Source organism: Salminus brasiliensis, chromosome 3 (assembly GCF_030463535.1).
Source record: "Salminus brasiliensis chromosome 3, fSalBra1.hap2, whole genome shotgun sequence".
Lineage (NCBI taxonomy): Eukaryota > Metazoa > Chordata > Actinopteri > Characiformes > Bryconidae > Salminus > Salminus brasiliensis.
Window position 1 is genome coordinate 10926491 of NC_132880.1, and position 14128 is coordinate 10940618.

Sequence of the window (14128 nt, forward strand, 5' to 3'; positions counted from 1 at the left end):
CTTCCAGCATGACAATGATCCCAAACACACTGCTCGGGCAACAAAGGAATGGCCACCATTTCAAGGTCCTGGAGTGGCCTAGCCCGTCTCCATACCTCAACCCCATAGAAAATCTGTGGAGGGAGTTGAAAGTCTGTGTTGCCCAGCGACAGCCCCAAAACATCACTGCTCTAGAGAACATCTACATGTAGGAATGGGCCAAAATACCAGCTACAGCATGTGCAAACTTGGTGAAGACTTACAGGAAACGTTTGACCTCTGTCATTACAAAGGTTATTATACAAAGTATTCTTGGAGAGAACTAAATACTGACTAAATACTTTTTCCCCCAGTGTGTGTGTGTATATATATATATATATATATATATATATATATATATATATATATATATATAAGATGTTCATATTGCCAGTACAATAAAATTGCTTATTTTATATTTTTATTATCCTAATTTAATTCAGGGTTTAATGTCTGATGTTCAGTACTCTTGTACAATGTTGTACGGCCAACGGCGAGTGCCCAGGGAAAACCCATTCAGGCATAGGGAGAACATACCAGACTTCTCACAGACAATAACCAGGTAGGCATCTTGCTGGGAGCAGCATGGGGTGCCCACACAAAAAAAAAAAAAGAATTCAGAATGGTATTATTGCATGTCATCATGTAGGTCAACTGACCTTGTCGGAGTGGGCACCCTGATTAGGCCTCTTATTGAGAAGTAGGAGATTGAGAAGGGGTGTCAGTAATAGCCCTGCCTTGTGCTCATGTCTGCACTTATGTCTGTGAGTTTTTTCTCTCTTCATTAAACAGAGCCATGAAGAGATTATTGTTATCTGCCTATGTGCTCGTCCATGTGTTGTGTCTTCTTCAGGTTCAGATTTTGTGCTTGTGTGCCTGGTGTGTATGAATGAATTAACGGTCATGTGTTTTGTTTTTAGCTTAGTTCTCTTGTTCAGGTGTATCCAGCCTCATTACAATACATGAGACTCCTGGAAGGTATAGGGAGTTGAATCTATCAAACAGAAATATCAAATACCCAATACCCATCTTTGTACATTACTAATATCAGTCACCAGGCTACAAATATCTTCATAAAAATAAAAGGTAGTGCAGAATGGTTTGTTTGATTTTTCTTTTAGCCCAAAGAACCTAACAACATTAATGACAACCCCAAACCTGAAGATTTGTCATGGAAGTAAATGTAATAGAATTGTTAATTAACTTTAATAAGATACACTATATGCCCAAAATGTTTGTGAACACTCCTTCTAGTGAATGCATTCCGCTACTTTAAGTTGCACCCATTGCTGACACAGATGTGCAAATGCACACACTGCTTGCCTAGTCCCTGAAGAGAGGTACTGCCAATCGAATAGATAAACATGAACCTATTGCCATTGTGTGGGCTAGAGGGGTATAAAGACAGTGGAACTTTGTCCTCTGGAATGACTGTGGTCCCACATCCAATACTTTACTGCTTTGGGAAGTTAAGATAAGGTGGGGTGATCCTGACCCACTGACGCTCTCGTCACAGTCCAATCCTCACAGCAATGCTCTAGAAACTAGCAGAAAGACTTCTTCCCTGGACAGTAGAGGCAGTTACTCCATCAAAAGCAAGACAATTTTCCCCCTGTGGTTTTAAGATCCTTGTTCCTTTGCATAATAATGTTCAGCTGACAAAGCAACCTTTGACCACTAGAGGGAGACAAACACTTAGATCAGCATGTCATTTAAAAGGCCAGGGCCTTGTTTCCCAACAGCATCTTGGTTTTTAAAGAATCTCAAATGGTAGAGAGAGCTCAGGTGGATGCTAGGTCTATCATTTAAGAATCAGGATACCCCGCCCTGCGTTGTTACTGTGGAAACATCAGAGAAGCAGAGATCCAGTTTGTAACATGGAAACATTTTTCAGATCTTGATGAAGTAGTAGTGGCAAAATTAAATCCAGATTTCAGAGTTTTGGACAGTGACTTAGTGTTAAGCAAATCCAAGTTATCTTGTATTTAAGATTCTTCCAAAGCACTTTACTCTAACACAGCTTTTACTACTCTTGGTGTTCCCTTAATGAGGAACGAGCTCATTTTCCCCACCCTGCTACCTGTTTACTGAAACATATGAACAGCATACACTGTGCATATGACAGGTCAGGCAAAGTTAAGCATGTGTCAGGAAAGATCCCAATCCTAGTCCCAATCCTGCCAATTTCTGCAGCAACAGGTTTACGAACCAACAAAGCAGTCTTAACATTAGTGAATCCTGCTGCATTATGGGGCTCCCATTGCTGATCGTGTTCAAATGCAGTTTCATCTCCATAGATTGCGCACTGCTGACAGGATGCAGTTCTCTAAAGCTGCACATGAACAAAAGGCCAACACACTTAATGCTTCAAGTCAGCACTGTGGAGCTGTAGAACCTTTTGGAGTTGGAGCTTCTACAACTACTCCAACATCAGGACTAATGCCATATTAAGCGACATTGTGGACACCTTTTTTGTCCAGTAATCACAAGGTGATATATATATATATATATATATATATATATATATAAATAAAAAATAAATAAATAAAAATTACAGCTGCCAAAAAGGGAACAATGAACACTATAGGTTTTTACACTCCCTCTGACATTTCACTTTTTGAAAATGAATCTGGCAGTTGTTTAGGGAGTCAATCAAGATAAACCAATCAATAGAAGTGCTCAGTTACCCATCAAATATTTAGATTACATAAAAATGTCCTATTCATCATGGCAGCAACAATATTCATAAAGTGATAAAATAGGGGGCCCAGACAACCAGACTATTGTAGCATTTTGTTTATTTACTAATGTTTAGTACAAGAGTTAACAACTTAACGGTTGAGTTACCAAAGTGTATTGCTTTTTTTGCATTCCATATGTCGAGCAGAGTACTTTGCTTTCTAGCCAGGATGAATCCCCTCACCTGCAGTGAACAGTGTGCTTATGGCAAACTGACCCATGCCCATCTTCCAACTTCATGAGAGTAAAATGGCAGCAAGAGCAAGTAAACAGGAAAAGTGCTAAGGAAGGTGTTTTTAAAAAAAAAAAAAAAAAAAAAGAAAAAAAAAAAAAAAAAAAATGCATTTAGGCAAGACTAGCAGTTTCTGGAACAGTGACCTATGCTGAACAGTGATAGAGAACATAAAGCAGCCAATGGAAACACAAGCAGCTACTTTGAGTGCTAAAAACAGGCTGGCCCTACAAGCACACATTTCAGGAGCACATTAATAGAAGTGTCAAGGACCAATGCACAGAGACATGCTTCCTTCAAAACGGTAATACCGCTGCTAATTTCATAGTGCTGCATTAACAAGGCTTAAGCATTTAAAGAAATAAAGCTTTGATTAAAGGACTGACAGTAAAGTTACATGTAAAACCACCGCAATGCTTTCTAAGAGCTGCACAAAAACAAACTGGATCCAAGATTCCCATTGTCTTAAGTGTAGGGGTGGGGAAGGTTGTGAACATAAATACTGGCCATCAAAAGTAACGAAAAATCTTTGGATACTTTTTAAAAAAAAAAAAAAAAAAAAAAAAAAAAAAAAAAAAAAAAAAAAATTCAATTTGCTTCATCACCAGTTCCCTCTTTGGTCTCTTTGTTCTTTCGCACCTCTTCTAGCTTCTTATCCTAAAACAGAAACAAAACAATGAGGTACAGCAACTAAGCACTAAAACTGCTGAGTCATCACAACATTATGTTCTTATACCTTCTCTTTAAACTTCTCATTCATAGCTGCCATTATAGCCGTGCGATTTTCTTTATTGGCTTCCATTTTTTGATTAAGCTTCTCTTCTGCCATTTTGCTGAAGTTATTGTTTTCCTCTGCAGCTTTCTGCAGCACCTCCTTTTCATGCTCACGTTTCTCAGCTAAGTGCTTTAGAACCTCCGCTTCATGGGACTGGGAAGAGAAATCAAAATCATTAAGGACAAAAATAACAGTTGAATAGTGAATCAATGACAAGTTCCTTGACAACAGCAGTCCCGCAGTTAGCTACTGCGTCTACAATAAGACGTTTAAAATAGGCATAATTACTTAGGAATGTTTGTGAGCATTATTTAAAACCCTAAAACCCTGTTGGATGTCAGAAAAATCATTAACCCACAGGCTTAATCGTGTGTTGTGGAAAAAAAAAAAAAAAAAAAAAAAAAAAAAAAAAAAAAAAAAAAAAAATCACACAACACTGAAGGATCAAGTTTTACAAAGTTATTTATTAAAAAAAATAAATAAATAGGATTACTAGCTCCTCGGCCTACACAAACTAAATTTCTAACTTCATGTCAGTACATTCAATAGAACATGTGAGCAACATAGGGGTCTATTAACAGCACAATGGTTTAAGTGGCACATTAACAGAATTAAACATGCCTCAGTTTTATAGTTTTGATCTTGCTACCAGTGACAAATTTAATGGTACTGAATTGGACCAACATTTTCAATACAACAGCTGATAACCAAGACTTACCTTGCGCCTTTCCTCAGCTGCTTCTAGTTTCCTCTGGATCTCCTCCAATGACAGATCCTTTTTCTTTGGAGGAGAGAGAGGGAACTCTCCTTTTGCATCTGGGGCAGGATTACCCAGAATGACTTCAAAAGCCTGGCCTGAAGCACGCTTGTCCAGCTCCTTTACCTGAATATCTAAGAGGTGCATAAAAGAAAACAGCTTTAGACATGAAAAAATGGCTTATAAATGAAGGTTGCTATACTCATTTGAACTCTTACCACTGGGGGAAGCCATTGTAGCAGAATAGAGCAGAAGTGAGAGTCTTGTCTGAACAAAGAAGAAACGATCAATCACAACGTGTACAAAAAACATTGGCACCATGATTTTAAAGCAGCGGCAACGCCCTCTAGCGGCTGTTTAGGACAGGTATGGGGAGGTGGGGGGGACACTGCTCTACTTTTGCCATTTTGATTCCAAAAAAAAATCGTAAAATGTTATTTGTAAATAGACACGACGTTCAATTCAGTTGGAATCACTTTAATTAGGCTGCATAAAGTTTTAACGCTGCATTGTGGGGCAGTGCACAATGAAGCAAAGCAAGCTGTGCAGTACATTTGTACAGTAACGTTTGATCCCACTGTCAACCCAGTCACCGCCCCAACATGCACTGAAGTTTGGCGCGAATCGAGAGGTGTGAGGTTTTAGGGCTCAACCTCCACATCCGCAGGGGCGAAAAGGCGCGCGTTCAGTTTACCCGCCTGAAATCAGCTTTGAAATGTGGTTTGTAGTAGATGTACTACTACTACTACTACTACTACTACTACTACTACTACTATTATTATCCAGTAAGCCTGCAAAAATATCTTTAAAAAAAAAATTGGAGTCTTTTTTGTTTGTTTGTTTTTTGTTTTGTTTTTTTAACATCCGCACATTCATCAATGCATCTCAAACGCAAGACATAAACACTCACCTAGCCTAAGACAAAGCAGTCTCTATCGGCGAACAAAGACAGACAGGCGGTGCCGCGCACACAGCTCCGCCTAGTTATCGATGTGCTAAATGCCATGCTTACTCAAACACGGAGGTAGCTAGCTGGTCAACTTCAGGAGAAAAAAAAAACAAAAACAAACAAAAAAAAAAAAAAAAAAAAAAAAAAAATAGCTAGCTAGCACCGTATGTACAGCCTCTACAGTCAACCCTGCACCAGACAAGAGCCACGGTTCTGCACCTCGGTGAAAAATATCTACGAAACGATGCTGAATTTGGCTTCTTATTCAGAACAACGCTACTCCGTTCCACCTTAAACTGCGCAGTACTGGCATTGTGGAGCCTGTCCCTGCATGTTCATGTAACCTCTGCAGCACTTAAGGTGGAACGAACACTTCGATTCAGGAGCCAGCTTCAGCAACAATGAAAGGTGAGTTTCTGGAGGTTTCCAAATCGCGAGAGGCTGAACAAAAACCCAACAGTGTAGCTCTGAGTCCAACATAGAAAAATCAGTCTCACTCTTTCAGCAAACATTAAAAGGTTCAGCCAGAGCCGAAATAGTATGTTAGCGAGCTAACTAACAAACACTTAGCTAATCAACCTCATCAATGGAAAAACAAAAACACAACTGGTCTGGTGTGCCTGTTAATTCTCATCCACGGTCACAGGAACCAGTTTAACGTAGCGCTAAATAAAACGACCGAATTAAATAAGACCAAATTACATGCAACAAAAGCAATGCAAGAAAAGTGTATTGCTTTATTTCGCCAACCAGACAAAACACTCCATGCTAAGAACTTGTACCAGACATAAAGAAACACCACGGCGACACCCCCTCACAAGCTCCAGTCCAGCTTTAACTAATTAAACCGTGAACATACTCCGTCCTGTAAACGAGAACATCCATTGTGAGCATTACTCATTATATTATTATTGCATTAGAAACCGGCCAAATCCATCGTCTCAATGCGGCGAAGCACAATAACAGTCACACCCACCTCGCCAGCAAACAGGTTCAGGTTGTCTCTCAGCCCCTCTCGCGCCTATTTCTTATCCCATGCAGCCCCAGTTCGCGCATAAGAAGACCAAATTGTACTGTCGTCACATGGCGTTCTGTGCTCCTATTGGTCAATACTCTTGACGCCCGTGTGCTTGTGGGACTTGCAGTTTTTTCAGCACCAAACAAGACCACGCGGCTTGCTTTGTTGTTTTGATTTATGTGTCGCCTAAATCTCATCACTGTTCACAATTAAACAGCAATTGGAAGTAGTTGTGATGCTAGTTTTTGCAAACCTGTCTTCACAGGTTGTTGAGTCAGTGCACCGTCTTACCCGTCTTATATAGACTGGTTAAGATCGATATACTTTGATAAAATACTTTACAAGATGTCAGATGCAAATTACTACGACAGAAGATATAGTCAAAGCAGGTTTTCTTATGCCTAGTTTCTCCAACCTTAGCGTTTCTGAATGGATTATTTAAAAATATATATTTAAAATGCTGGGAATCAATGTGAGGAAATGGAAATGACTCCAGTTTATACTAAAGCTGCACTGTTCTACACTTTTTACCACATCTAGATGTATCTTATCTAGCGTCTCATGGTCATTATCATAATGTACTGTATAAAATTATAAAACCGCCTGGTTCATCCCAAAGTGTTGGTGCTCAGCCCAGTCAAGTCACATTAAACACAGCAATTGTATCAAATCATGTTTATTCTCGTGTCACTTTAACACAGGTGAAAATTTAATTTGTTCCTGATTGAGAGAGCTTTCTGGGGCCTTCAGAAACAAGGTTGTAGATGCAGATGAGTCTGGGGAAGGATTTAAAAAGATCTCTGAACAATTAGAAGTCAGCCATTCCATTGTGCACAAAATAATTTACTGCCAACATGGCCAGGTCAGGCCATCCTAGCCAGTTCAGTCCAACAGAAGAACACAAGATGACTAAATAAATCTCCAACAATCCTAAAATGTCCTTACGGAATCTACAGGTAGCTCTTGCCTCAACTGAAGTCCAAGCACAGCATCTATTATATATTATTATTATTATTATTATTATAAAACATCAGGACAAGACTTAAGTTCTTCAGAGAACACCTAGACCCAGACCAGAACATCTGGAACAGTGTACATTGAACAAAATAGTCCAAAGTTAGATTATTTGGACACAGTAACAAAGGACATGTTTGGCGTAAGCACAGCGCTTGAGCACATGAAACCATATCAATGGTGAAGCACGGAGATGGAAATGTCATCGTATGGGTCTGGAGAGTTCTCCAACATAGAATCCACAAGGAATTCTTTATTTTATTAGAGGAAGAAAGAAAATTGAAGAAAATGTGAGACCATCTGTCTAAAAACTAAATGATGAATCGACACACAGCTGAAAGAATTCTGCATAGTGAAAAAAGAGTAAAAGGGGAAATACCAGCTATTGGGGCATAGGGTGTCCTAACATGTTGGTTTACTTTATATATATATATATATATATGTGTACACTGGGGCACCATCATGCTGAAACAGCAGAACATAATCCAAACTGTTGGAAGTACACATTTATCTTGAATGTTATTAAGTGGCAGATTCCATTCGAGGGCCTAAACTATTAAACGTAGCCCCAGATCATTGTTTTTAGCAATGTCAAAAACTAGTTTTGCCTCCATGTTGATTGAGTGACTAGAAAGAACATTTAGTCCAAGTTGGTCACAGAATAGAGGAATACTTGTCAGTTGTGGGGCACGTTACTCCATTGACAATGAAAATCAGCACTTTGCAAGAGTTAGAAAAGGTGTGATCTAAACACTCCCTTACATCACTCTAGCCAACACATGATGATCTTAGGCTCAGTGTTGGTTCTTCCTGTAATGCATTCTATGCAACTACTTGGCAAAGGAGTACTGGGACAAGAATAATAAGATATATTATACAGTTCATTTTTAGAAAAGCCTGTTTTATTTGTAGAGCTTTTTACAACAGATGTCACAGCTTTACAGATATTCCTAGGTGTACATAACTAAAGAGCTTAGAAGTGCAGGGGATTTAAGTAGGCCTAAGCATTTTGTAATATTCACAAACAAAAAATATTTATGGATGTAAATAATAAAGCCCATTTGACATAATACAGACATAGTAGTAGCAAATGTGATAGAATTGTGTCAGGGGCTAAAAAAAAGGAATTAAAAAGGGTGCTGACAGTGATATGAGTAATAAAGCATGTAGAGACATGTTGTATTGCTTAAGTAAGTCACAATTATGGTCTCTCACCTCATTAAAATGAGACAGCGTGATCCAAAATGTTTGAAAGCACTTAGTCACTTATTTGTTGCTGGTAGAGCTCACAAGGGATCCATTTTAGTTTCTCACATCAGTGGAAGCTACAATGGCCCCATACTCCTGCAGTGCACTTAATAGTGCACTTTTTTGCCCCTAAGAAAAAAATAATTAAGCTAAATGCTAAAGGTAGGATTTTCCATTATAACTTATTCTAGCAAGCAATTAGCTAGCATCATTTTATATGGACTCCAAAGTTAATAACAACTTCTAGTACCTAATAATGTCAGGGGGATCAGGCCAGTCACTACACCAGCACTGCTTTAGGAACCTTTAGGAACCTTCAAAAAGAAACCTTTTTCTTCAACAAAACATTTCTTGAAGGTTCCCTAAAGCGCATAAAGAAGTTCGAATTTGAAAAAACTCCAAAAGTTCTTCAAGGATCTCATGCTTTTATTAGCATTGTATTGTGTTGATATCGCTTCAAGGGTTTGGAAGTAGTGAGTGTCGTAACCGAGGACAGACCTTTTTTCACTTCACTTTTCACTTCATACCTCAAAATAATGTCTTAGTATCTTATAATAATGACTTAGTATCTCAAAATAATGACATAGCAATTCACTTAATGATGAAAAGGTTAGAATAGGCTTCCATAGGTATCTTTTGGCAGCGTCACATTTATACTGATATAACATATAATACTGATCCCTTTAGTATAAGCCAACGTTCTGCTGTAATATGAACCAGTTTGCACATTTTTGGCTATGCTGTATATTTTGTGAGAAAAGCCATGAAGTTTAGTCCTAGCGTCCATATTCAGATCCTGCCTTCAGCCAGTTCTGTAATCATAATTGGTTGTTTTGACATTTTGCTACTTATATACACATTGTCAATAATGTCTAGATGTCAGCACATCTCACTGCACTCCCTTAATTGCACTCACTTAATCAGCAGTGCAAGCATCCTTGATATGGAGAATGACTTGCAAGCAGCCAGCTTTTTTAGAGCCTGGCAGGTTGACATTCATGCATCGTTGAGCTCATTTTGCTCTTGACTGTATAATCAGCAAGTAAAGGCTTGTATGGTGAGCTTTTACACTAAGCATGGGTGATACCACAACATGTGCTTCATAGTCAGATACAAAGTACTATTAAATTGGCAATATTGAGCATAATAAAATAATACAGTAATTTGCTTTATTCACTATTCCTTTATATTCAACTGTCTCCAACAATTTGAAGCTGTCAAAGCACTCAGTAGCATCTACTGTTAACTTGAATGTTCGAATGCTCAGAGAGTCCTATTCTATTGGCAATAAGTATCAACAGGGTTCAACTTCAATTAGGTAAGTGCATTCATTAGAAGAGAGACATTTGGAAAAGGTTTGGACATATAATCTATGTTGTTAAGAAAGTGTATCATTCTGTAAGTGAATGGTAGAACTTTTACAATAACAGATACCAATACTAAATGTAGTATCACAATACTCAATACCAGAACAATACTATAGCAAAAAATAACAATCCATGGCTACATATACTATTACAGGTTATCAAAGAACAGAATACATTACACTGTGAAAGTATGTTAGCCTGTTTAACCCTTTAAGGTTGTGGTTGACTGGACACGTCTTGTTTTTTTTTAACTGCAAAATAGTGATACAATACACATTCTACAAGTGTTTGTCAATTTCAATTACACTGGTTATTAAAAAAAATATTTAAAGTGTTAAAGTAGTACCTAAAACAGAATCTAAATTCAAAAAGTTCAAAACTGTACACAGAAAATATAAATCTGTGACCATTTATCCCTGCACTGACAATAGGTGTTTTTGTTTGTGCACTTACCGGTGACTTGTTATGATACTGTTGTATTGCTATATCTGTACACACCTACTATTTCTTAAACTTGTTCAGCCTGCCTTCAGAAAAAACATTTGTAGTTTTTCAGCCCTGGTCCTGACAAAAATCTTATGTTTGAAGTCTGAAGTCTTTGTAGTATAGTGTAGTGGAAACTTGATTGTCTTCTGCTGTGCGCCAAGTCTAAGCATTTAGAGTTTTTTGTTGCTCTGCCTCTACTGATATATTGTATTTTCTATATGTCTTGGCTAAAATACTTTTAACTTAATTAGAAATTGTATATATATATATATATATATACACCAAGGGCTACATTGAGATTGCCGCCACTGCCCCTATGTTCCCCCCCTATAATCCAGTTTATTCCTCACTGTCTAATATAGCAGTGTTCACCACTAGCAGTGTACCTCTGGCAAATGCTATTTATAGACATTGCTCTCCAGAGATGTTCATGAGATAAAAGATTATTCACATACATGATGTTGAGTGAATGCAAATACCATCTAATTGTGTACATATGGAATTACTATATCCTATTCTTCATCTGCATGCTTAGAGCACTGGGTGTGTCGGAATAGTTATCTAGGTAACACGCAGAAAACGCCAAATGCTCTGTGATGTGTGTCGTTGTCTGGGAAGCATGCGTCCCTCCATGCTGATGGAATTTGGGACAGATTTGATCTGAAAATAACTCTTAAATTTATTCAGCTCTAACCTATTCAGACACAAGAAGGTAGTTACGTAAAGTTTGCTGAGCAAACCAACGATTGAATCCAGGGATATTTTTAGCAGTTCTTCTCCAAAAGCATAATCATGCTGTAGCCTATTAATGTTGACAGCACATCTGAAGCATGAATATTTGAAACCTTTAAATTTATATTTAGATTTAGTGTTCCTTTGTCCTCATCACAGACTTGAACTCATTTTTACAGCACAGGGATGTAGTCAGATAGAGATCAGCATATAAAAGAGTTTGGAATGCAGTTCATGTGGATTTCTGACTTATTGTAATTATTAATCAGCATGATTGAATGTGTGGCCAGCTTAGAAAAGTTCACAAGTCCTTAATCATTCTGATTTACTAAATGTATAATTTATATAATTTAAGTAAAGTTATCTTTAATGAATTAAGTAGACATTCATCAGAGTGGTCTGATGTGGCATTCCAGAGTAACTTCAAAAGCTTTGAAAAATGTAATTACAGAAAGATATTGCACTAAATATTAATACACTAATACACTAAAGTTTCCTCTTTCAAATGAATAATTGAAAACACGTAATTAAAGCATGGACTTCCAGCTTGAATTTGAGGGGGTTAACAAAAGTACTGCATTAAGATTTTTTAGAATAGCTCTGTGTGCATACACAAAGTATTCACTCACGTAGCCCTCTTCACTGTCTCTCAGAGCCACAGGTTAACAACCTTTCTTGTAATCTTATATTCACGAGTCAGCTGACAGTAGTGGTGTGTTTATTTCCAGGTGGATGCAAAAACAGCCTCACTGTCCTTGTGCAGTGAGCATCTGTGTGCTCTCTGGTGCTAGCCTACTCTCACTAGCAACAGGGCTGGCTATGATGTGTGTGGTGCAGCGCATGTCTTTCTGCACTTTTTGTTGTAAACTGCAGTGTAATCATATGCAGAAAAGAGGACCGTAGGACAAATTTTAAATATGTATGTATGTGTCCATCATACCTCCCAGCACGACAAGTAATTAAACAATTAACTGATAAGCAGTTTAATGGTAAGATTTGGCCTGTCCTCTCATTATTTCATGATCAATTAAAGAGATTCCAAGTGATGAATTGGCATTTTGGTAGCTGTTCTTGGGAACTCTCAATATGAAGCCTTAAGCAGTATTAATGCAAGTAAAAGCACAACAACACTAAAAAACCCATAATCGCAACATTTTTCTTACCTTGGTAAAGAAAAATGCCAAGTTAAAAAAGCCAGATTAGACTTTTAGAGATCACCCAAAAGCCTGCCCATTTTCTGGACAAACAAAACTAAGATTAATTTGGTTATGAGGAAGGAAAGAAAGAAAGGGATCACAAGCCAAAGCATACTGCATTATCTGTCAAACATGGTGGAGGCATTGTTATGGCATAGGCATGGTGTTGATTGATTATATGACAGTTGATAGAAGTAGCAGGATACAATTTAATGTATAGACTAGTACTTTCTGTTCATATTCAGTCAAATGCTACAAAATATAATAGGATGGTACATCACAGTACAGATGGGTGATGACCCATAACATACTATGAAAGCAAGAGCAGCTTGATGCAGGGAAGTTCAATGCGTATACCTAACTGTATGTTGCCTCTTGCCTAATACTTTTACATTGAGATAAACCTCCACAGCTCAAACAGAAGCCTAAAACATAATTTTCAACTACAGTTATGGTAGAGAGGTACAGCCATCAAAAATAGTCCCCAAAAGAAAATGTTTGTTTTTAGGATTTACCATTATTTTACCATAATGTGCAAATATGTGTACATAGAAACACACATATGTATGTTGTTTCATATAGCAAAAAAATACTCCATGTATGTTTTGACTTCTTCTGGTTCCTATTGCCACCTCTGTACAGAGTGGTTGTTATAGTGTGGTGTATAACACTGTGGCCCTTCTCTTTGCAAGTGAACTTCATATGTGATACTAAACAGCTAACATGGATATGGTCGATTTCATTTCCAGCATTTTTGCTGTATGCAGCTTTATCAGCCATCCATTGCTGAGAGGTTGTAATAAGCTCTCCAAGCTCTCTGCTGATCAGGCGAACATCATTAATGAAACACTTCAGTGTGTGTGTGTGTGTGTGTGTGTGTTTATGTGTGTGTGTGTGCATGCAGAGTCTGATTTAGAGGGAAACAGATGGTGCTGGCTGCCCCATGCCCAAAAAGTCCTACCACGGCCTGAACTGCAGTGTAAGGCTCAGGACAAAGACAAGCAAGCTGATTGGATGGAGCTGGGTGAGACACATTATCTAAACTATGACCCAAACTTGTGACATGTACAGTCGTGTAAAGAGTAGCCTAAACTGCTACTTCAGGAACAGTAGTGTTAAAAGTGCCTTTCCAAAAAAAGAAAATAAATGAAGCTAGCAAAACATTGCAGTACATGCAGCACCTATCTGTATACACTAAAATCTGGTTTTACTACCCAAATGCTTGGTTAAATAGGTTAATTCCAAAGTGCTGTGTATTTTTCCAGGACAGAGCAGCAACTCTGTTTAACAGTAATTCATTAATAACAGAACACACCAGTTAAACCCAGTGTGTTCTGTTATACACAAATGTAAACCAAGGTTGTGAAAATGACTTTTGGGTAGTTTTCAACAAAATATTTACTTACATACAAGAAATAAGAAATATAAAGACTATTTTCTTTTCTTTATCTTTGTAGTCTAAAATAAAATGTTAGAAGTGGTGTGAGCAACAGTAAAGACATTCCAGGGTTAAAAAGAAGGAATTCAATGTTAATGACTTGACTACATCAAAGTGAGTGAATTGAGATAGATGTGATCACCTTTAGGCATGTGTCAG

General features: G+C 37.8%; 1 protein-coding gene across 1 annotated transcript; it reads right to left on the reverse strand.

Annotated features, from left to right (window-relative positions):
• Positions 1-3577: 3577 nt before the first annotated feature.
• On the reverse strand, positions 3578-6504 carry stmn1a (stathmin 1a). The gene is made up of 5 exons (XM_072674636.1): positions 6447-6504; positions 4740-4788; positions 4483-4655; positions 3726-3917; positions 3578-3646 (listed from the first exon to the last, which is right to left on the reverse strand). Exons 2-5 carry the CDS (start codon positions 4753-4755, stop codon positions 3578-3580), a joined length of 450 nt encoding a protein of 149 aa, XP_072530737.1. The 5' UTR covers positions 4756-4788; positions 6447-6504.
• Positions 6505-14128: the final 7624 nt, after the last annotated feature.